The sequence below is a fragment of the Oncorhynchus masou genome, chromosome 33 (genome assembly GCF_036934945.1).
Source record: "Oncorhynchus masou masou isolate Uvic2021 chromosome 33, UVic_Omas_1.1, whole genome shotgun sequence".
NCBI classification, from domain to species: domain Eukaryota; kingdom Metazoa; phylum Chordata; class Actinopteri; order Salmoniformes; family Salmonidae; genus Oncorhynchus; species Oncorhynchus masou.
The window spans coordinates 18,245,338-18,267,856 of NC_088244.1; the positions used below are offsets into that span (position 1 = coordinate 18,245,338).

At 40.9% G+C, this 22,519-nt stretch overlaps 1 protein-coding gene across 3 annotated transcripts; it reads right to left on the reverse strand.

Moving 5' to 3' along the window:
* Nucleotides 1–6,121: 6,121 nt before the first annotated feature.
* LOC135527936 (periphilin-1-like) lies at nucleotides 6,122–19,072 on the reverse strand. Of its 3 annotated transcripts, none has more exons than XM_064956611.1 (7): nucleotides 18,755–19,072; nucleotides 18,116–18,199; nucleotides 17,774–17,871; nucleotides 17,403–17,626; nucleotides 15,100–15,158; nucleotides 12,427–12,558; nucleotides 6,122–6,726 (listed from the first exon to the last, which is right to left on the reverse strand). In XM_064956611.1, the coding sequence occupies exons 2-7, from the start codon at nucleotides 18,188–18,190 to the stop codon at nucleotides 6,517–6,519; spliced, it is 798 nt and encodes a 265-aa protein (XP_064812683.1). In that variant the 5' UTR covers nucleotides 18,191–18,199; nucleotides 18,755–19,072; the 3' UTR covers nucleotides 6,122–6,516. The 3 variants fall into 3 exon arrangements, with proteins under 3 accessions (XP_064812683.1, XP_064812682.1, XP_064812684.1); XM_064956610.1 differs by having other exon boundaries at nucleotides 18,596–19,072; XM_064956612.1 differs by lacking the exon at nucleotides 18,755–19,072 and having other exon boundaries at nucleotides 18,072–18,159.
* Between the last annotated feature and the right edge of the window lie 3,447 nt (nucleotides 19,073–22,519).

The window sequence follows — 22,519 nt, forward strand, 5'->3', positions numbered from 1 at the left end:
GACTCAGTTAAAAGAAGTAATGGTACACAGCAACAAGAGCTCTACGGGCCGAAGTGCTCATGTATTTTATGTACCTTACTGGACCTTGGAAAACCACCTGAGTGGACCTCTCATACCAGTGGTCCACCAATGACTTATAATCAGTCCATCAATTACTAAGGAGAACCAAAAACTGCCTGGCACACACGGCAGCCCTCCAAACCAAGTCAACTGGCTGCGTGGTTGTGGGAAATGTGTGCTAGATTCTGTACAGTGTTGTCTTTTACCTCAGTGGAAACCAAGAGCTGCTGAATGTACAGTATCGTTGGCTAGCCGGCCATGTTATCACCCTGTATAAGTAGGCTGTTGAACCTAACCCTGTGCTGTGTGTTTTACATAGCCTCCTGCCCTCCCTCCATCCATGCTTACCAAGGACAGCTCGAGGCTCTGCTCCTTGACCATTCAGGCACAGCAGCGTCTCATATGGTCCCGTTATCTCCTGCAACATGCTTTGTTTTTCAGAGTTAGAATACCACTACTAGATTAATAATAATGAAATATAATAATAATAACAATAATAATACCTGTTAAATGTATATAACAGTAAAATAAATGTTATTTAAGTTATGGATGTAGTAATGTAAATGTTCTGTACATAATGGCCCTACATATTTATATATATTTTGTAACTACAGAATCATTATTTGTATAACATGATGTAGGGATAGAAAAGTCTTGCATGTTTATTTGTTGATGTTGTGTCATATTGGAATTAAAGTGGATTTTAATGAACAGTGAAAATGTCACGTCTTCTTTTGGTAACACTGTAATAAAAACCCTGTTTAATAGGTCATTATAATTGCTTATACATTTTTATAATAATATAAATGCTGTGAAGCAGCTTTCTCCAGATTTATGTGGTTGATTCAAGCTGTGGTCCTCTGTAGCTCAGTTGGTAGAGCATGGCACATGGTGCATGCATGACTAAGTCGCTTTGGATAGAAGCGTCTGCTTAAGGGCATATATTATTACGTATATTATGGAATCCCATGTTGGTTTGGTTGACTGGCAGTCCCTGTCCCTCCTGACGTCGCTCCAACCTTTGGTGTAGAAATTCCATCTGTTCATTACCAGTCTGCAGCTAATAAGCCCAAAATAAGTCAATACTTGGTTCTAACTTGCATCCTTTGTCCTGATCTTGTCCACGTTCTGATTGTGCCCACATTTTCAAACAGGTATAGACGATTAAAATCTGCAATGTGATCATTATCATCCTGCCTTTTAAAAACATTGACAGGTAGCACCATTGATTTATGGCATCAATATGTGTCTTAAAATAAAATATTGTTTTGAAAGAATAGCTGTTAAATAATTTGGTCACAATGCGGACACAGTGGACCGATATGAGAAACATTTTAATACCATGGATAGACATATTTCTGAAAATATGGGCACAATCAGAATGTGGGGAAGATCAGGACAAAGGACGCATGTTATCGAAAAGTATAAAATAGGCGTTGACTGACTAACTGGTTGGCTACTTAGCGATCAAACATTCATCAACATCAGGGTTCCCAAACTGGTGGCCGCTGGCCGAATTTAATTTATTTGGTCCACCAAGTGAAAACACGTTTTTAGAGATTTTAGCAAATTTATTTAAAATGACATAAGGAGATATCTCATAAATATTCACACCCGAGTCAATAATTTGTAAAAGCGCCTTTGGTGGTATTAAAGGTGTGAGTCTTTTTGGATCTCTAAGAGCTTTGCACACCTGGATTGTATAATATGTGCCCATTATTATAAAAAATAAATAATTCAAGCCCTGACGAGTTGATTGTTGATCATTGCTAGACAGCCATTTTCAAGTCTTGCTATAGATTTTCAAACCTATTTCTGACAAAAGTGTAAGTAGGCCACTCAGGAACATTCAATGTTGTCTGGGGAAGCAACTCCAGTGTATATTTGGCCTTGTGTTTTAGGTTATTGTCCTGCTGAAAATTGAATTTGTCTCCCCATGTCTGTTGGAAAGCACACTGAACCAGGTTAAACTCTAGGATTTTGCCTGTGCTTATAGCTGTATTCTGTTTATTTTTATCTTAAGAAACTCCCTATTCTTTGCCAATAATAAGCATACCCATAACATGATGCAGCCACCAACATGCTTTAAATATGAAGAGTGGTACTCAGTGATGTGCTGTGTTGGATTTGCGCTAAACACGACACTTCGTATTGAGGACAAACATAGAATTTATTTGCCTCAGTTTTTTGCCTTGTTTCAAACAAGATGCATGTTTTCGAATATTTGTATTCTGTACAGGCTTCCTTCTTTTCAGTCTGTCATTTAGATTAGAGATGTAACGACAATGTTGTTGATCCATCCTCAGTTTTATCATATCACAACCAAGCTGTAACTGTTTTAAAATCACAATTGGCTTCATGGTGAAATCCCAGAGTGGTTTCCTTCCTCTCCGGCAACTGTTAGGAAGGACGCCAGTATCTTTGTAGTGACTGGGTGTACTGATACACCATCTAAAGTCTAATAAATTCACCATGCTCAAAGGGATATTCAGGGATTGCTTATATTATTATTATTATTTTCTCCCACATCTACCAATCGGTGCCCTTCTTTGCAACCTCCCTGGTCTTTGCGGTTCAATCTGTGCTTGAAATTCATTACTTAGTTGAGAGAAATTACAGATACAGTGGCTTGTGAAAGTATTCACCCCCTTGGCATTTTTCCTATTTTGTTACCTTACAAAATATTTTTTATAGTGAAACAAAAAAATGAAAACTTGAGCGTGCATAAGTGTTCACCCCACATTTTGCAGCAATTACAGCTGCAAGTCTCTTGGGGAATGTCTCTATAAGCTTGGCAAATCTAGCCACTGGGATTTTTGCTCATTCCTCAAGGCAAAACTGCTCCAGCTCCTTCAAGTTGGATGGGTTCTGCTGGTGTACAGCAACCTTTAAGTCATACCACAGATTATCAATTGGATTGAGGTCTGGGCTTTGACTAGGCCATTCCAAGACATTTAAATGTTTCCCCTTAAACCACTCAAGTGTTGCTTTAGCAGTATGCTTAGGGTCATTGTCCTGCTGGAAGGTGAACCTCTGTCCAAGTCTCAAATCTCTGGAAGAATTTAAACAAGTTGAGGATCCCTGATCTACATTTTCAACTCTATCAGCCTGAGCTGACTTCTGCACACATTGACCATCTTTACTGGGTAGTAAAGGGAATATTTGTAGACCAGGGTCATTTGATGTTTAAACAGTGCCTTCAGAAAGTATTCAGACCCCTTGACTTTTTCCACATTTTGTTGCGTTACAGCCTTATTCTAAAATATTGTTTATTTCGCAGCAATCTACACACAATAGCCCATAACAAAGAATATCATTTTTCTAGTTTTTATTGTAGCAAATGTATGTAAAACCAAAAAACAGAAATTCTTTATTTACATAAGTATTCAGACCCTTTGCTGTGAGACTCGAAATTGAGGTCAGGTGCATCCTGTGTCCATGAATCATCCTTGAGATGTTTCTACATCTTGATCCACCTGTGGTAAAATGCAATTGATTGGACATGATTTGGAAAGGCACACATCTGTATATATAAGGTCCCGACAGTTGGCAGTGCATGTCAGAACAAAAACCAAGCCATGAGGTTGAAGGAATTGTCCGTAGAGCTCCGAGACAGGATTGTGTAGAGGCACAGATATGGGGAAGGGTGCCAAAACATTTCTGAAGCATTGAAGGTTCCCAAGAACACAGTGGCCTCCATCATTCTTAAGTGGAAGAAGTTTGAACCACGAAGAATCTTCCTAGAGCTGAACGCCCGGCCAAACTGAACAATTAGTGGAGAAGGGCCTTGGTCAGGGAGGTGACCAAGAACCCAGTGGTCACTTTGACAGAGCTCAGAATTTCTTTGTGGAGATGGGAAAACCTTCCAGAAGGACAACCATCTCTGCAGCACTCCACCAATCATGACTCTATGGTAGGGTGGCCAGACGGAAGCCACTCCTCAGTAAAAGGCACATGACAGCCCACTTTCCCAAAAGGCACCTAAAGACTCTCAGACCATCAGAAACAAAATTCTCTGGTCTGATGAAACCCAGATTGAACTCTGGCTTGAATACCAAGCGTCACGTTTGGAGGAAACCTGATACCATCCTTACGGTCAAGCATGTTGGAGGTAGTATCATGCTGGCAGGGACTGGGAGACTAGTCAGGATTGAGGGAAAGATTAAACAGAGCAAAGTACAGAGAGATCCTTGAAGAAAACCTGATCCAGAGCGCTCAGGACCTCAGACTGCGGCAAAGGTTCACATACCAACAAGACAACGACCCTAAGCACACAGCCAATAAAACACAGGAGTGGCTTCGGGACAAGTCTCTGAATGTCCTTGAGTGGCCCAGCCAGAGCCCGGACTTAAACCCGATCAAACATCTCTGGAGATACCTGAAAATAGCTGTGCTGCAACGCTTCCAATCCAACCTGACAGAGCTTGAGAGTATCTGCAGAGAAGAATGTGAGAAACTCCCCCAATACAGGTGTGCCTAGCTTGTAGAGTCATACCCAAGAAGACTCAAGGCTGTAATCCCTGCCAAAATTGCTTCAACAAAGTACTGCGTAAAGGGTCTGAATACTTATGTAAATGTCATATTTCAGTTTTTATTTTTAAATAAATTAGCAAATATTTCTAAAAAAATACTTTTGTTTTATCATTATGGGGTATTGTGTGTAGATTGAGGAGGAAAATAAACTATTTGATACATTTTAGAATAAGCCTGTAACGTAACAAAATGTGGAAAAACTCAAAGGTTCTGAATACTTTCCAAAGGCCCTGTACACTGAACAGAAATATAAACGCAACATGAAACAATTTCAAAGATTTTACTGAGTTACAGTTCATGTAAGGAAATCGGTAAATTCATCAGGCCCTAATTTATGGATTTCACATGACTGGGAACCCAGATATGCATCTGTTGGTCACAGATGCCTTACAAAAAAAGTAGGGACGTGGATCAGAAAACCAGTCGGTATTTGGTGTGACCACCATTTGCCTCATGCAAGGCGATACATATCGGGGTGAACAGGCGGAGGCTCGGGTGGTTGTTGCCCTTGATGATCTTTTTGGCCTTCCTGTGACATCGGTTGCTGTAGGTGTCCTGGAGGGAAGGTAGTTTGCCCCCGGTGATGCATTGTGCAGACCGCACCACCCTCTGGCGAGCCCTGCGGTTGAGGGCGGTGCAGTTGCCGTACCAGATGGTGATACAGCCCAACAGGATGATCTCAATTGTGCATCTGTAAAAGTTTGTGAGGGTTTTAGGTGACAAGCCAAATTTCTTCAGCCTCCTTAGACCCACTTCACAGTTGAGTACGGTAAATGCACTGCCCGCAAGCTTAGGGCTCTCCAGAGGGTGGTGCGGTCTGCCCAATGCATAACCGAGTCACACTGCTTGCCCACCAGGACATCTACAGCACCCGATGTCACAGGAAGGCCAAAAAGATCAAGGACATTAATCACCCCAGCCACGGCCTGTTCACCCCGATATGTATCGCGTTGTAAATATAAATGTAAATATAAATAAAAACCCTTGAGTGAGTAGGTGTTCCCAAACTTTTGAACTGTACTGCATATATGCACACATATTTTTATACTCCGGACTCCGACATTGTTCGTCCTAATATTTCTTAATTCCATTTTTTTTCTTTCAGATTTGTGTATTGTTAGATATCACTGCACTGCTGGAGCTAGGAACACACACAAAATAACATCTGCAAAATATGTGTATGCGACCAATATTTGATTTGATCAGGGTGATTTGTAGATCAGGGTGATATGTGCATTAGGATGATTTGTAGATCAGGGTGTTAGTAGATTAGGGTGATTTGTGTAGAATGGTGATTTGTAGATCAGGGTGTTTTGTAGGTCAGGGGGATTTGTGTATTAGGGTGTTTTGTAGATCAAGGTGATTTGTGTATACGGGTGATTTGTGTACAAGCGTGATTTGTAGATCAGGGAGATTTGTAGATCAGGGAGTGAAGGGAGCAGCAGCATGAGACATTACAAGACTGAATCAAACACAGAGAGACCTCATTTTCAAGAACAGATTTTTATGCTCCGAGAATATCCAAAGGTTGTGTAAATAGAAACTGTATTGAAAGAAATCCCCCTTGTATATCAACATAGTATATAAAAAAATATTATAGCTCATGTATTAATCATGTCATAAATACATTTTCAATAAAAAGACAACATTTCAATATAATACAGGGCTTGGAATTCATGACCTACACTTTGGTAGGAAGCACAAGTGCAATAGCTATATTTTACATAATCACAAGCAATATTGAAAGTTGACAAACATAAATTATTGAGTTTCAGCAGCAGACAGAGCTTCCAGAAGGCTGAGCACCAGGAGTGACTTTGGCCTGACTGATCAAGGACAAACCAGCTCACAAGTTTACATACCCAATCAGCATGAAAACACCACAATCAGTGTTTTGGTAGAGAAGCCAGCCACTTACACAGGTTAAGACAAAGGTGCATGTGTGCGTATCACTGTGGATGGTTCCCTGGTGTCATACTCCTCAATGAACTCTTGCATGGCCTCTACACAGCGCAGGCCAATCTCCCTGAGGTTCTCCTGTAGAGACAACTGGATGGGCCGCTCCAGGGAGGGGTCTTTGGCTATCAGCATCTTCACCACCACACCAAACGTGTCACAGTCCTGACGGTACACCTGCATAGCACACAGACAGTCAGCTTTTTCACCATCACATCTAAACTGTGCATCACAGTCCTAAAACACAAACCTGTACACGCATCTTCTAAACCACATTAAGCTGTGTCACAATCCTAATTGTACACCAGCACGACAAACGATTTATATTTTCATTGCACATGAGAGTTTTCTTTGCATTGTGGCTCCTGTTCCAGTGAGGAGCATAGCACAGACTGGTCTAAAGACACCTCAGCTCACTCTAATACCAGAGGAATGCTGCAGATATGAGCCTTCAGACACAGGAGGAGCAAGGCAAAAAAAAATATGGAGAGAGAGAGAGAAGCTGGGCTGAAGAGAAAGGAAAATCACAAGAGAGAGGATGGAGAGAGAGCGGGTCTGAAGAGAGGATGAAAGAGAGGATGGGAAGCAAGAGAGCATGAAAGAGAGGATGGAAAGACAGGGATTGAGAGAGTTCTGGGAGAGATGCTTGGGGCGAGAGTTCTCGTCATGTGTATGCCATTACCACTGAGTGGATTAGCAGTCCAGGGCAGCAGCACACACACACAGACAGCTGTTCACACGACAGTACACACCATGAAAGGGCACTGTGTGGATCTTTGAAGGATGGGTGTATCAGCTACCTGTTTTGAGACTACTCTCTCACGGAGCCTACCATCTCCAGTAACCATGGAGATGAGAAGGTATCTCTCGCTCTTCACATCAGTCGAGTGGATGGAGACAACACAACACACCTCCCACTGGCAACGCTTCATGTGATGTTCTGTCACATTGACTGTGACGTATCTATTAAAGCACGTGTATCAAAAGCTATTCAAAGAAAACAGCACCGTGCGCATGTGATGACTCATTATGATTTATGATTAAAAAAACCTGGACAAACAACCTGACAATAACAGAAGTTCCATCTGCGAGTGATTGCAGGTAAACTACCCAGGGATGTACAGGCAGATTATAACCTCACCATGTATTGGCTAAAATCATGAATGATAACCTATTCAACTGATTCAGCTGCTACAATGAAGAAAAAATTATAATAAATTAGACGTGTCTCTGGCGCAATGTTACTCAATTAGTTTTGGCACTGCAGTTATCAAATCTCCCTTTCCACAACCCCCCGCTCTCTTTCTTTCCCTCTCTCCTTTCCCTCCCTCTCTCTCTATTTCCCCTCACTCTCATAAATCCTACCTCCTCGTCTCGGTTCTTTCTTTATTTCTCTCTCTCAAATTCAAATTGCTTTATTGGCATGAAATACAATTTGTAGCTATTGCCAAAGCGGTATAGTGGTACAGCATTTCAGTAAATACAATGCAATGAAGATGGTGAAATACAGTTCATTTCAGTAGTAATAATAGTACAGATACAGTGCCTTGTGAAAGTATTCGGCCCTCTTGAACTTTGCGACCTTTTGCCACATTTCAAGCTTCAAACAAAGATATAAAACTGTATTTTTTTGTGAAGAATCAACAACAAGTGGGACACAATCATGAAGTGGAACGACATTTATTGGATATTTCAAACTTTTTTAACAAATCAAAAACTGAAAAATTGGGCATGCAAAATTATTCAGCCCCTTTACTTTCAGTGCAGCAAACTCTCCAGAAGTTCAGTGAGGATCAGTGAGGATCTCTGAATGTTGACCTAAATGACTAATGATGATAAATACAATCCACCTGTGTGTAATCAAGTCTCCGTATAAATGCACCTGCACTGTGATAGTCTCAGAGGTCCGTTAAAAGCGCAGAGAGCATCATGAAGAACAAGGAACACACCAGGCAGGTCCGAGATACTGTTGTGAAGAAGTTTAAAGCCGGATTTGGATACAAAAAGATTTCCCAAGCTTTAAACATCCCAAGGAGCACTGTGCAAGCGATAATATTGAAATGGAAGGAGTATCAGACCACTGCAAATCTACCAAGACATGGCCGTCCCTCTAAACTTTCAGCTCATACAAGGAGAAGACTGATCAGAGATGCAGCCAAGAGGCCCATGATCACTCTGGATAAACTGCAGAGATCTACAGCTGAGGTGGGTGACTCTGTCCATAGGACAACAATCAGTCGTATATTGCACAAATCTGGCCTTTATGGAAGAGTGGCAAGAAGAAAGCCATTTCTTAAAGATATCCATAAAAAGTGTCGTTTAAAGTTTGCCACAAGCCACCTGGGAGACACACCAAACATGTGGAAGAAGGTGCTCTGGTCAGATGAAACCAAAATTGAACTTTTTGGCAACAATGCAAAACGTTATGTTTGGCGTAAAAGCAACACAGCTCGTCACCCTGAACACACCATACCCACTGTCAAACATGGTGGTGGCAGCATCATGGTTTGGGCCTGCTTTTCTTCAGCAGGGACAGGGAAGATGGTTAAAATTGATGGGTAGATGGATGGGGCCAAATACAGGACCATTCTGGAAGAAAACCTGATTGAGTCTGCAAAAGACCTGAGACTGGGACGGAGATTTGTCTTCCAACAAGACAATGATCCAAAACATAAAGCAAAATCTACAATGGAATGGTTCAAAAATAAACATATCCAGGTGTTAGAATTGCCAAGTCAAAGTCCAGACCTGAATCCAATCGAGAATCTGTGGAAAGAACTGAAAACTGCTGTTCACAAATGCTCTCCATCCAACCTCACTGAGCTCGAGCTGTTTTGCAAGGAGGAATGGGGAAAAAAATTCAGTCTCTCGATGTGCAAAACTGATAGAGACATAGCCCAAGCGACTTACAGCTGTAATCGCAGCAAAAGGTGGCGCTACAAAGTATTAACTTAAGGGGGCTGAATAATTTTGCACGCCCAATTTTTCCATTTTTGATTTGTTAAAAAAGTTTGAAATATCCAATAAATGTCGTTCCACTTCATGATTGTGTCCCACTTGTTGTTGATTCTTCACAAAAAAATACAGTTTTATATCTTTATGTTTGAAGCCTGAAATGTGGCAAAAGGTCGCAAAGATCAAGGGGGGCGAATACTTTCGCAAGGCACTGTAAATTTCCTATCTCATGATGCCATATATTTCGTGAAGTGCACCAGTCCCTCCTGCAGCGAAGCATCCCCACAACATGATGCTGCCACCCTCGTGCTTCACGGTTGGGATGGTGTTCTTCGGCTTGCAAGCATCCCCCTTTTTCCTCACAACATAATGATGGTCATTATGGCCAAACAGTCCTATTTTTTTTTGCATCAGACCAGAAGACATTTCTCCAAAAAGTACAATCTTTGTCCCCATGTGCAGTTGAAAAAGGCCTGTCAGGTTATGTCGATATAGGACTCGTTTTACTGTGGATATAGATACTTTTGTACCTGTTTCCTCCAGCATCTTCACAAGGTCCTTTGCTGTTGTTCTGGGATTGATTTGCACTTTCCGCACCAAAGTACATTAATCTCTAGGAGACAGAACATGTCTCGTTCCTGAGCGGTATGACAGCTGCGTGGTCCCATGGTGTTTATACTCACGCACTATTGTTTGTAAAGATGAACGTGGTACCTTAAGGCGTTTGAAAATTGCTCCCAAGGATGAACCAGACTTGGAGGTCTACAAAATAAATTCTGAGGACTTCGCTGATTTCTTTTGATTTTCCCATGATGTCAAGCAAAGAGGCACTGAGTTTGAAGGTAGGCCTTAAAATACATTCACAGGTACACCTCAAATTGACTCAAATTATGTCAATTAGCCTATCAGAATCTTCTTAAGCCATGACATAATTTTCTGGAATTTTCCAAGCTGTTTAAAGGCATAGTCAACTTAGTGTATGTAAACTTCTGACCCACTGGAATTGTGAAACAGTGAATTATAAGTCTGTAAACAGTGTTGGAAAAATTACGTGTCATGCACAAAGTAGATGTTCTAACCGACGTGCCAAAACTGTAGTTTAACAAGAAATTTGTGGAGTGGTTGAAAAACAAGTTTTAATGACTCCAACCTAAGTGTATATAAACCTCAGACTTCAACTGTATATATTAATATCAAAACTTGGGGTTGTCTTGTTTCCAGACATTAAGATGTTTGTTTGTCAAGTATTTGGATGTTCTGTGAAAAAAAAGAAGCTCCACATTGATATCTTTGTATTTTTGTTGCATATAGTCTGCTCTCAGGGTGCTCTTTTGAAACCTTTGCTTTAGATTTTTTTCCTCTTTCCTGAGAGTTGACAAACTTGTAACCCCACTTTTGAGAAAATGGCCCTTGAATGTTTTGGGACACCTACTGGAGAGCTCTTCTTTATCTACACCCATTCAGCATCGTTCACACCCTCTTAAGCCCCAGCCCCACCCATCCCTTTAAGGATTCACGTGAGGCCATGTGCTAAACAATGAGTACGGTAGTGTACAACTAAAGATTTCAAGACTAAGGGCTGGTTTATATTACTTGTATCGACATGTCTGAATACAGTTGTCGCAGCAACATCATGAGCATTCTTTGTCGTCCGACATCAAAATTGTCATTGTGAAAATGTATAAACACAAAAATGACAGGCTGCATGACATCAGTTACTACCCTGCATGAATCTACAGGTAGCTAATAGCTAGGTTCAATGTTAGCTACCTAGCTAACACTATGCTATAACTAGCAATGCAAATGGCTCTGAGACATGAATAACATTACTACAAAGAGCAGACAGGTAACATTAGCTAGCGAGCCAATTAGAAACGTATAATATCTGAAAATGTAGCTAGCTAGACTCTCTTACATGGATGTTTGCTTCTGTCACTGATGCCATGGTTGCCGTTAGTTTGAAGATGTAATCCAGACAGGTGTTTTATACAACAGCCTTCTGTGTTCTCTCTTTAGTCAGACAGGAAAGCCGAAACAAAAGATCTAAATCTCTGCTTCTCCCGGAGGTTCCACTGATTTCATAACTCGGTCCTCCAGAAAGTGGAGAGCCATAGCAACATTTGCGTGGTTCTCTATATCATCTTTCAAAAAAGCCGCTTTAGAAAGGATCACCTACACATACTAAGCTCATGTTATAGACAGAAGCGTGCTACATGGCAAGCGCAATCCGAACTCATCTCTTGGCATATCCAGCCCATCCATTATCCCAGCTAGTGGGAAGGTTCCTGTTTTTATCCATGGCTAAACCAATTAGGCTCGTAATTTACCCATTTTATTTGCATTTACAGATGGCATACACTTTTGTATTTAAGGCACATGAAAGTTCACGTTCCAGAAGGTATTTGTGCCAAAAGATGCATTCAAATGCCTCGCCTGTGGAGTAGTGACACACGACATACATCTAGTTTCCTGAAACAAGTCACAAATGTATCCATCTTAGTTAATTACAGCTGGATACAGTAGATGTTTTCACTTTGCTAGTTGTAGCTAGGCATTTCTCAATGTAAACAAAGCCCACCTTTCTTGTTATCTGTCTGAATTGTTTTCTCATGCTTGTGTAAGTTTAGGTACTTGTTTTGCTGTCTTTTGTCCTGTCCTTTGCTGTTTTTTATTGTCATTTTTTAAATCATTTTTGTTAGCTAACAGCAGGTAGCTAGTAGCTAGAAACTCTCTTAGCGTGTTAGTATCCAGTTGAGTTATCAGGATGAAAGTTGTTTTCTGATGTACTTTATTGTATTCTTCTGATATTATATTCTTAGTCCTTCATCTTTCACTCATTTGTTTTTCTCAAATGTACTCTTCCTCCAAATCATTTCAAACATGATATACAATACTAGATATTAAGAGCTCACTGTACTATACCTGTTCTATTTCTTTCCTCTTCTGTTGGATGGTTCTGTTTCGTGCTGCAGCCCTGCTCACGGTGGAGGGGAGCTCTCTATCCCTCTCTCTTTCTCCCTCTCTGCTGTGGGATCTCTCCTTCTTTTGAGCCACCTACAGACACAGGGGAGAGAGTTACAAGCAGTTATAAGCAAAGCACTACTTATGAACAGTAAAAAAAATTCAAATCTAAAAATTCTGCAATTGAGGTAATATTTACATGTAGGTAGAGTTAAAGTGACTATGCATAGATAATATTTACAGTTTAAAAGAGGGGGGGGGTAATGCAAATAGTCTGGGTAGCCATTTTATTAGCAGTTTGGGAGTCTTATGGCTTGGGGGTAGAAGCTGTTGAGAAGCCTTTTGGATCGAGACTTGGAGCTCTGGTACCACTTGCCATATGGTAGCAGAGAGAAAAGTCTATAACTAGGGTGGCGGGAGTCTTTGACCATTTTTAGGGCCTTCCTCTGACACCACCTGGTATAGAAGTCCTGGATGGCAGGAAGGTTGGTCCCAGTGATGTACTGGGTCGTACGCACTATCATCCGTAGTGCCATGCGGTCAGAGGCCGAGCAGTTGCCATACCAAGCAGTCATGCAACCAGCTCTCGATGGTGCAGCTGTAGAACTTTGAGGATCTGAGGACCCATGCCAAAAAAAACAACCATGTCTCTGACCTCCTCCCTATAGGCTTTCTTATTGTTGTCGGTGATCAGGCCTACCACTGTTGTGTCATCAGCAAACTTAATGATGGTGTTGGAGTCGTGCCTAGCCATATAGTCATGAGTGAACAGGGTGTACAGGAGGGGACTGAGCACACACCCGAGGGGCACCGGTGTCGACTATCAGCATGGCGGATGTGTTGTTACCTACCCTTACCACCTGGGGGCGGCCCATCAGGAAGTCCATGTTCCCTTTGTATTCCTTAAGACCTTAACACATTTGCCATTCAGAGCCCACCTGATTGTTGTTGAGTTCATTACGAGCCTCTCTCTCCCCCTCTACTGTATCTTCTCAAGGTTAGCAGGCAGCAAGCCTCCGTTTGAATCATCAGCATGGTAAAACGGAAGGAGACAACCTTGTGCTTCGCTCTGCTCCTTTCTCTCTAAATCAGACCATCCAACTTTCAATTCCATTCTTTATGCTGCACCTGTGCTCTCTCTGTCCCTCCAATTCCCATCATAGCCAAGAGCGCAGAAGACACACACACACACACATATAAATAATCTTACCGAGCAGACTAGCCAAGATTACTCAAATGTTTGAGGTTTTCTTTTTTTATATCTTTGATTTGAAGGACCTTGAAAGACTGTGTGTGTGTGTGTGTAATAAACATTTTGACAGCGAGCATCATGGGAAAAGAGATGCACTCAGACTTAAATTCAATATAAGTACATTTGTTGCAGTGCATACCTCCCAGTGTGGTACATGTGACTTCTGAGAAATTGAAGCAGCAGTCAAGCAAGGGGGGGGGTGTCATGGATTATATGTAATCAGTTACATATAAGGGACTACTCAGTTTGCTTCCGTTTATTTTTCAACTCGAAGAAATGAGCCCAATCAGTCCTCCAGGACAAAATAAATTAGGCTAATTAGTCCTTAGTTTTTGGGATATGTGGTCTGGATATGTGATATGTGGAATGTTGTTCCACTCCTCTTCAATGGCTGTAAGAAGTTACTGGATATTGGAACACGCCGTTGTACACTTTGATCTAGACCATCCCAAACATGCTCAATGGATGACATGTCTGTGAGTATGCAGGCCATGGAAGAACAAGAACATTTTCAGCTTTACACTTTACATTTTGCGTTTATATTTTTGATCAGTATACATTTCCAAGTCCTATTCTTGAGGATCAAGGAGTATTTAATTAATTGGAATGACTGGAAATGTACACTGTTTTTTTCATGTGAAGATATAGCCTAATCGTATTATTATCTGTAGTAAAAAGCAATTGGTTAGAAGAACCCTACATAACCAACCCATAAAGTAAAATGCAACATCCATTTTAGGCGAACTATGTAAACTAGAAGATTGAATTAACCTGCTATTGATGTCATTCAAATGGTAATTTTGTCTTCAAAATTGTAACGCCCAGGTTAGTGGCTGGCACAGCCACAAAGTCATAACATCTGATTTTAAACACAGCAGTTTACTTAAGGTTAAGGCTAACACTAATGCCTAACCATAACCTCAAAATTGACTATATTGTAAAAACTTATGAAAACAAAAAGTTAAGGTTAGGGTTAGACATTAGGGTTAGCACTGTGCTTAAGGTTAGGTTTAAAATCAGATGTTATGACTTTGTGGCTGTGACAGCCACGAACCCGCACCTCTTAAGGGGAAAGTAATCAGATAACATTACTGAGTTTTGGTAATCCAAAAGTTACATTGTTGATTACAATTTAACAGGAAACTGTAACGGATTACATTTAGAAAGGAACCTACTCAAACCCTGCTGGCTAAACTTTATATTTTTTATTTTATGAAGGAGGCCTACCTACACGTAGTTTTGAAAGAGAGAGGGGATGATTTACAAGTTCAGTCACCGCAATACACTAGCGGAGCATGACAACAAATACAGGATGTGTGCCCTCCCTACTTTAAACAGCACAGACTCCCCAGAGGCTGAGGAGTGGTGGAATGTGGACTTACTGTGAACGACACAAGCTGCTTCTCCTCTCTGCTGGCACCTGCAGAAGACCTGAGAGCACCTGCAACATCACAGACAAACCACATCTTCAAACAACAATACAACACAAGCCCCCACTCAACATAACACACACCTACAACTCAGAACAGATGGGGGATAACTTAGAGCTAAACTACAGCAGCTGACATCTGTGATGAACTCTAATATCCTTGATTGGCCCAGTTGATATCTCTCAATTAACTCTAATATTTGTGATTGATGCTGGGACTACTCAATCTACCCATTAGCACCTCTAGCTGAAGGTATAATTCAGGACTAAGCTTCCCCATCTCCATCTCTCTGGCTGCAATCTGCCATCAGCGGGAGAGTTATTGTTTATAGGCAGCACGCAGGGGCTAAAATTAATGTTTCGTTAAGCATTCTTTCAGCATTGGGTGTGATTTGCGAAGTCTGCCTCGCAACGTTTGACTGCAGTGTGGGTATGTGAGGCGATAGCTTTGTTATGGTTCATTACCTGTATACAGAGCTGGCTGTCTGCCTGGTACCTCACTCCCTCTTTCTCCTTGTTTTCTTTAGCTATATCTCTCTCCTTTTCCATCTCTAACACACACACTATAGAAATGAGTCACCATCATAGCAGATCTCTCAGGCACATAGAGCAACCTGTTCCTCACACACTCACCCACACCCACACACCTCCACAGTACTGCAGTCTGCGCAGAGACATAGCAGCTGATTAAAATAGGAGAAAAAGCAAGAACCACCACTACCACGGTTGAGAATAGCGATACAGCTAATTTTAACAAAAGCAAGGAGATGAAAGATGAAATGATGGTTTCTATTGCAGATATGACCTGGGTCGTCTTCAGGCAATGCAAAGTTATTCAAGAAAACACTTTCAAACATGATAGAGAATGAGGCTTAAGCATAAGAACTAATTGATGACTTACAGGCACACCGATTGCGGTCTTACTAAGCCACTTTTATTCTTCATGATACTAATGCTAACGTGATGAGGCAAACATTGATGATCAGAAATATTTACAGTACAGTACTTAAAGGGATACTTCGGGGTTTTGGCAATGAGGAAGTTAGATGTAGTTTCACGAGTCAATGCTAACTCACATTAGAGCAATGACTGGAAGTCTATGTGTATCTACTACCATACTAGCAGATACCCATAGACTTCCAGTCAATGCGCTAACGCTAGTTGGCATTAGCTCTCAAAACTACCTCTAACTTCCTTCATACTGGACACAGAGAGATAAAAATGGTATCCACGAGTTTATCTGGCTCCTGGGAAGTAGATAAAGGGCCTCTTTCCCAAAACCCCAAAGTATTCCTTTAAATATATGCCCAATAGAGTACTGTATTTAATAAATTATATTATAATTTGATGCTCAGCAGCTGTTATCTTATACATAAGAGGTGACATAAATACACTGGTGTTACTGAAGGTTGGAATGATTGGAACTTTTTCAGTAGGATACTATTCTTTGCCATTTCATTGTATACTGTCATTATAATATCTACCAATGCTGTGTGCAGACAGTATTATGCAACATTGTCAGGTTGTTGCTTGGTGACTATCAACCACCAGGAATACTGATGAGCAAAACACATTCCAAATGTAGCTAATATATTCACTGTCTGAGTTGACATGAACACGGTTTGCTCATACTGCACTCTAGTGTTCACACGAGTAAAGTGATATAGGTATTTTAGGAATATTTTTATTTTTTTGCCTGTACTAGGGCTGCCCGATAAGGGTAAGATCTGATTTTTTTTAAACCAAATGTTAAATTTTTTGTGCGATATAGAACAAAACACTTGGGTGAACTGTTGGAATCCTAGAAATAGGATGACATATTGAGAAGCTAAGTAGAAAGCAGCATCGTTCTTGTTCTGAACAATCGGTTGACTGCATTTGATCTAAGAGAACAGAACACAAACTTTTAATGATCTAACAGCGAGGAAGAGGAACTGCCCTGCTTGATTGCCAGGGGCGGTCTTGGTGCGGGAAACAGCCACAAGAGAACAAAAAAATTGGGGAAAAAAAAGAAAAAAAGGGGCCATTACGCAGCTGAGATGCGTTTCAAAATATTTATTGCGATGTGAATATTTCACATGTCAATATTGACATTTCGATGTGAATCTCATTAATTGTGCAGCCCTAGCCCCTACTATGAACTCTGCCAAGAGATCTGGTTCATGTTGGCATAGACGATAATACGCTTACCCTGTAGCCACAGGTTAATTAATTTGGTCAAAACTCCCCTCAAACACAACATGAGTGTAAACCTACTGGTGTGTCCTTTAGGTGAGGACTTGGCGGGGGAGTTCCTGTCCATGTTCCTCTGGTCACTGTACTGGCTGTTGGGGCCTGATGGGTCTTGTCGTGGGCCTAGGGGCCCAGGGGGAACGGACTGGTCTCTCCAGTGAAACCGTGGGCGGGGGGTAAAGGAGTGGTATCTCTGGAACCCAAAACTGAAGCGGGGCTTCCGGAATGAATGATCGTCCCTTATGAATCTGTACAGTAAGGAAAACAGCAGAAAATAAAAAGCTTGAATGAGTGACTGAGAGTATTGTGAGTCGGTGAATGTGTGGAAATGTTGAAATGACCAAGAACAAACCTTAGGCTACACAAGGTTGCTCTGAAATGTCCTTAAGTCTTACCGTGGTCTGTTGAATCTCCCTCCAAACCTCTGCCTAAACGAACCAGTTATTCTGTGTCTCGGCGGACTTCTCATTCTTCCCAAAGGTCGTTTCTCCTCCTGAAAATGTTAGAGTAAGTAAGCTAATTAGTGCTCATGATGAGAAGTTGTATCCACTGTGAGCACGCTGTAGCCTGGTATCCAGATATGTATGCAGCAAATGCCATAGAATGAATATGGCAGAAGAGTTGGCTAAAGCAAACAACTACAAATCTGGGACTGGGACCATGCTGAACCTGGCATTACACAAAATGACTCACATGTAACTTCAGTTAAATTGTTTGAGTGATTATATATCTGATACCGCAGTGACATGTTTGATAGGTCCCTCGCGTGGCCTCTTGTCACGTGACTCTTCATTGCATTCTCTGTGTGGCATGGTGGAGCTCTGGAAAGTGAAAGTTGAATCATACTTCAGACTTTAGTGTTTTAGTGGAGGTGTAACTCATGCATTTGTGTCTGGATTGGGACTGCTAGTACAAAGAGAATGTGCAATGTTTGATTGTGCTATGATGACCAATTATTTAGTAATATGTCTTATAACAATAGTTTTAGCCGAGCCACAACTATGCCTGTTTGTTTCCTTCACAATGAAATAATCAGGAAGTGGAGTTGAGTAGGGGTTTACATAATTACATGATCATGGTGCACTTCTTTGGTAAAACACTTATTTGACAAAATAAGCTAGCTGACAGCTTGACGGATGTTTTTCCTTCAATGAGACAACCCAGTGTAGGAATGATCACACGGGTCAGTCGGTCTTAAGAATAGCGGGTATATTTACCTTGCCCTGCGTTGTCTCGTATGGCCGTGTATCCATTTATTTTATTTAGAAGTTCCAGTGAAATTGTTGTTTTCATTCAGTCGTTACAGCAACACACGTCTGATCAGGTGTGGGCTTGTTGTGTTGCTCTGTCAGGTTCGTTTCATTATCACCACCTACCTTATGTATTTCGTGACAGCATCATTTAACTTTCGATTCCTATGCGAACAATGCAGAAAGCCGTCCGTACGGGGCATTCAACTTCTTGTTGTAAAAGTCAACGTAGGAAAACTTTCAAGAGAGACAGCACACAAAGACCTATGTACAAATGAGCCTGTCCTATCACCAGGTTCCCTTAAAAACTAATTTGAAAAAAAACAATAAACAAATGAAGGTCCCAGCCACACTGTGCTATCTGGCGTTGTCACCTGTGATTTGCATTACCGTCAAACCTGCCTGCGACTTGTGAGGTTTCCGGTGTTGTGGCGAAAATCTCCCCCCTCCCTTCGCGTGAACGCGCACGCACTCAATACTAGTTGAGATTTCTGATCACGTTAGACTGCATTTCATTTTTTTTTATGTCGGTTTGGTGCAGGGGAGGCACTCGTAATGTCTGCAGTTTTCGGTTTGGCTATTTGTGTATTAGTCTATAAATAAATATATTTGCCAAAATTCGTCATCTCTCCCATGTCTTATTCGACTAGTTATTATTCTGAAATGTTTATTGCTTGCCTAAATTTTACTCCCTTCTCTATGTTTAATGTAAGACACAGATTAATTATTAATTTTGAAGTTTATTCTATAGAAAGTATTTGACTCTGATGTGTGCCACAGAAAGTATTTGACTTTAGCCACAAGATTAAGGAAATTAGAAGGGGAGTGGGGGATTTCGGCAAGGCCATTTTCTTGCCTGCCGAAATCCCCCCCCCCCCCATTAATGTATGTGTGTTATATTAAACATAGAGGAGGGGGTCAAATGTAGGCAAGCAATAAACTTCTAGATTAAGAGGACATGGGAAACCTGCAGATATTAGTGTCTCCCCCACGATCAAACCTAAAAAATGAAGAAAAAAAATGAAACGCAGCCTAACGTGATCAGAAATCTCAACAAGCAAGCAAATCGCAGCAATGAAGATTTGACTGCGTGCGCGTTCAAGCGAAGGGGGGAATTCTGTCGGGGGGAGATTTTTGGCACAACGCCTGTAAACGCGGTCATCACTAGTTACAACAGTCACAAAGTCATAAACCCTGTCTATTTCAAATTATCTTATTAAAGTCTGATTTTAAACCTAACATTAACCACACTGCTATACTTATGCCTAACCCTAAACTTAAATTAAGACCTCCAAAAAATAAATCATACACTTAGACTTTGTGGCTATGGTAACTAGTGGAAACCAGCAAACACTGTCCAATGATGGACACAAGATGGCGATATTTAATTTCACACTCATCTTCTGGGCAAGACACGCCTCCGCTGAAGTGTTGCGATTGGCTGCTGGTCGTTAGGTTCGAGTCTTGTGAGCGGTTTTGACTACGGTGCCGAGCCATATTTTACCTCGAGCGCTTTGTTTTGACTAAGGTGAAGCGAAATAAAAGAGCAAAACTGCGACAGTTACGCCAGATTGTATCCCGGCCAGCTGTTGAAGATGGCGAACTCAGATAGGATCAAGAAAAGATAATAATTGATGATGTATCCTCAGATATACAGTGCCCGTCAAACGTTTGCACACACCTACTCATTCAAGAGTTTTTCTTTATTTTTACTATTTCCTACATTGTAGAAAAATAGTGAATACATCAAAACAATGAAATAACACATATGGAATCGTGTAGTAGCCAAAAAAGTGTTAAACAAATCAAAATATATTTTATATTTGAGATTCTTCAAAGTAGCCACCCTTTGCATTGATGACAGCTTTGCACACTTGGCATTCTCTCAACCAGCTTTGAGGTAGTCACCTGGAATGTATTTCAATTAACAGGTGTGCCTTGGTTAAGTTAATTTGTGGAATTTCTTTCCTTCTTAATGTGTTTGAGCCAATCAGTTGTGTTGTGACAAGGTAGGAGTGGTATACAGAAGATAGCCCTATTTGGTAAAAGACCAAGTCCATATTATGGCAAGAACAGCTCAAATAAGCAAAGAGAAACGACAGTCCATCATTACTTTAAGGCATGAAGTACAGTCAATCTAGAACATTTCAAGAACTTTGAAGGTTTCTTCATGTGCAGTCGAAAAAACCATCAAGCGCTATGATGAAACTGGCTCTCATGAGGACTGCCACAGGAAAGGTTGTACTACTGTTTTTTACTCATTGGACCACACGTGCACAGTACTTCAGTTTAGCATATGCCTTATGGGTTACAAAGGATGTTTGAATGCATATACAATTCAATTAATTTTGGTTCATTTCCTGACAGGGGTTTGGGCATTATCTTGGTATGTGTATATTATAATAATAATAATAATAATTCATTATGTTTAATGTACATTCATTTTATACATCAAATTATCCTTTAATTTAATCTTGTGTTTAACTTTGCAGGTATCAGCACTTCAAGAATGACCTGGAAAAGCTCTACTACCTCAGAAAATATTGTGCCCTGTGCTACTGAAAAACCATGCCAGTGAGAGGAAATGGCACTAACAACTTTGCAGAATCGGCCAAGAGGATCTTAAAGGATAAAATTCTGCCTGGAACAAATGCTTATAACGTCCCCCAGCTCTTTGACTTCTTGACCACTCGTCTGTCAGCTTACTATGAAGCCAAAGCGGCTTAGACATGTGTGCATACATTTTATGTATGGGTGGTCTATTCACAGATCAATGACATGCACTTTGAAGTGAAGCGCTCGTCCTCACCTGGCCAGATCTACATAGTGGACATGTATATGGAGATGTGCAATTGTCCAGTGGGATGAAAAGATGATCCATGCAAGCACCAGACTGCCATTATCATCCATCACCCGTGCCAGAGCAGCAGCTTCTTGCCACTAACATCTGAAATGAGAGCAAAAATGTTGCATATAGGCACAAATTAAAATGTTGTAAATCAAAAATAGATTTTTTTTTAATCAGTTGAGATTTATTGTGTAAGAAATCCCTTCAAAAATGTGATGCATGTTTGACCGATGTGGCAGGGTGAACTGCGTTAAGAGATCCAGTGCCATCCAGTGAGCCTCCAGGCACACAGTGCCTCAAATGTCAGCACAACCAAACATCGTTCGCACACAGGAAGGACAGGTTGGGTGGACGACAAATCCGGCTGCAGGACGAACCACAAAAACATCAGGGCCTGACCTGTTGAGATTACATACACTTTTTTAATGTAATTGTTGTTCAGGAGTTGTCTGTATTGTCAAACTTGTTTTCACAAGGTGAAAGACAACCCCGACTCCACAGAAAAGACCAGTTGCAACTGACCAATGCTACACATCTACCAGAAGCTCACAGAATGGTTTATTTAGGGACAGAACTGAGCCAGGGATTCCAGACCCTGGTGAAAGCAGAGTTTTAGTGTAAATATTTCACTTCACAGCCTTAAGTATTTATTTATTATTAATGTAATATTGTACAGTTGATTGGTCCAAATAATGAATGTACAGTATGTATTTAATTATTATTGTGTGATTACAGTAGATTGATCCAATTACTATTTTGAATGTCAATGTTTTGTCAGAGTTTGATGGTATAAAATAATTTATTTTACATGCTAAATCTGTTTGTTTCATGAGTGCCATTGATCTTTCAGATAAGTCAATAAATGGCTATGGTATGCTTATTATAAAACGCAGACATTGAGTCTGTCGGTGGTGATAAAAATAAATTAGTCTGCCTGTCCCCTCAGTTCATTAGTAGTCTGTCTCTCTACTAGCTAGCAAGCTATCACGGTGTGCGTGTAACCCTGCCTGGTGCTCCCTTCAGCTGACAAATCAGGAGGATTC

Bases quoted from the DNA above. Each gene is read 5' to 3' on its own strand.
- LOC135527936 (XM_064956610.1), bottom strand. From the start codon at position 18,631: ATGGATACACGGCCATACGAGACAACGCAGGGCAAG. The intron at 17,627-17,773 runs GTAAGACTTAAG...CTTACTGTACAG, and splicing joins GGGAGATTCAACAGACCACG to ATTCATAAGGGACGATCATT. The intron at 15,159-17,402 runs GTAGGTTTACAC...GTGATGTTGCAG, and splicing joins CTCACCTAAAGGACACACCA to GTGCTCTCAGGTCTTCTGCA.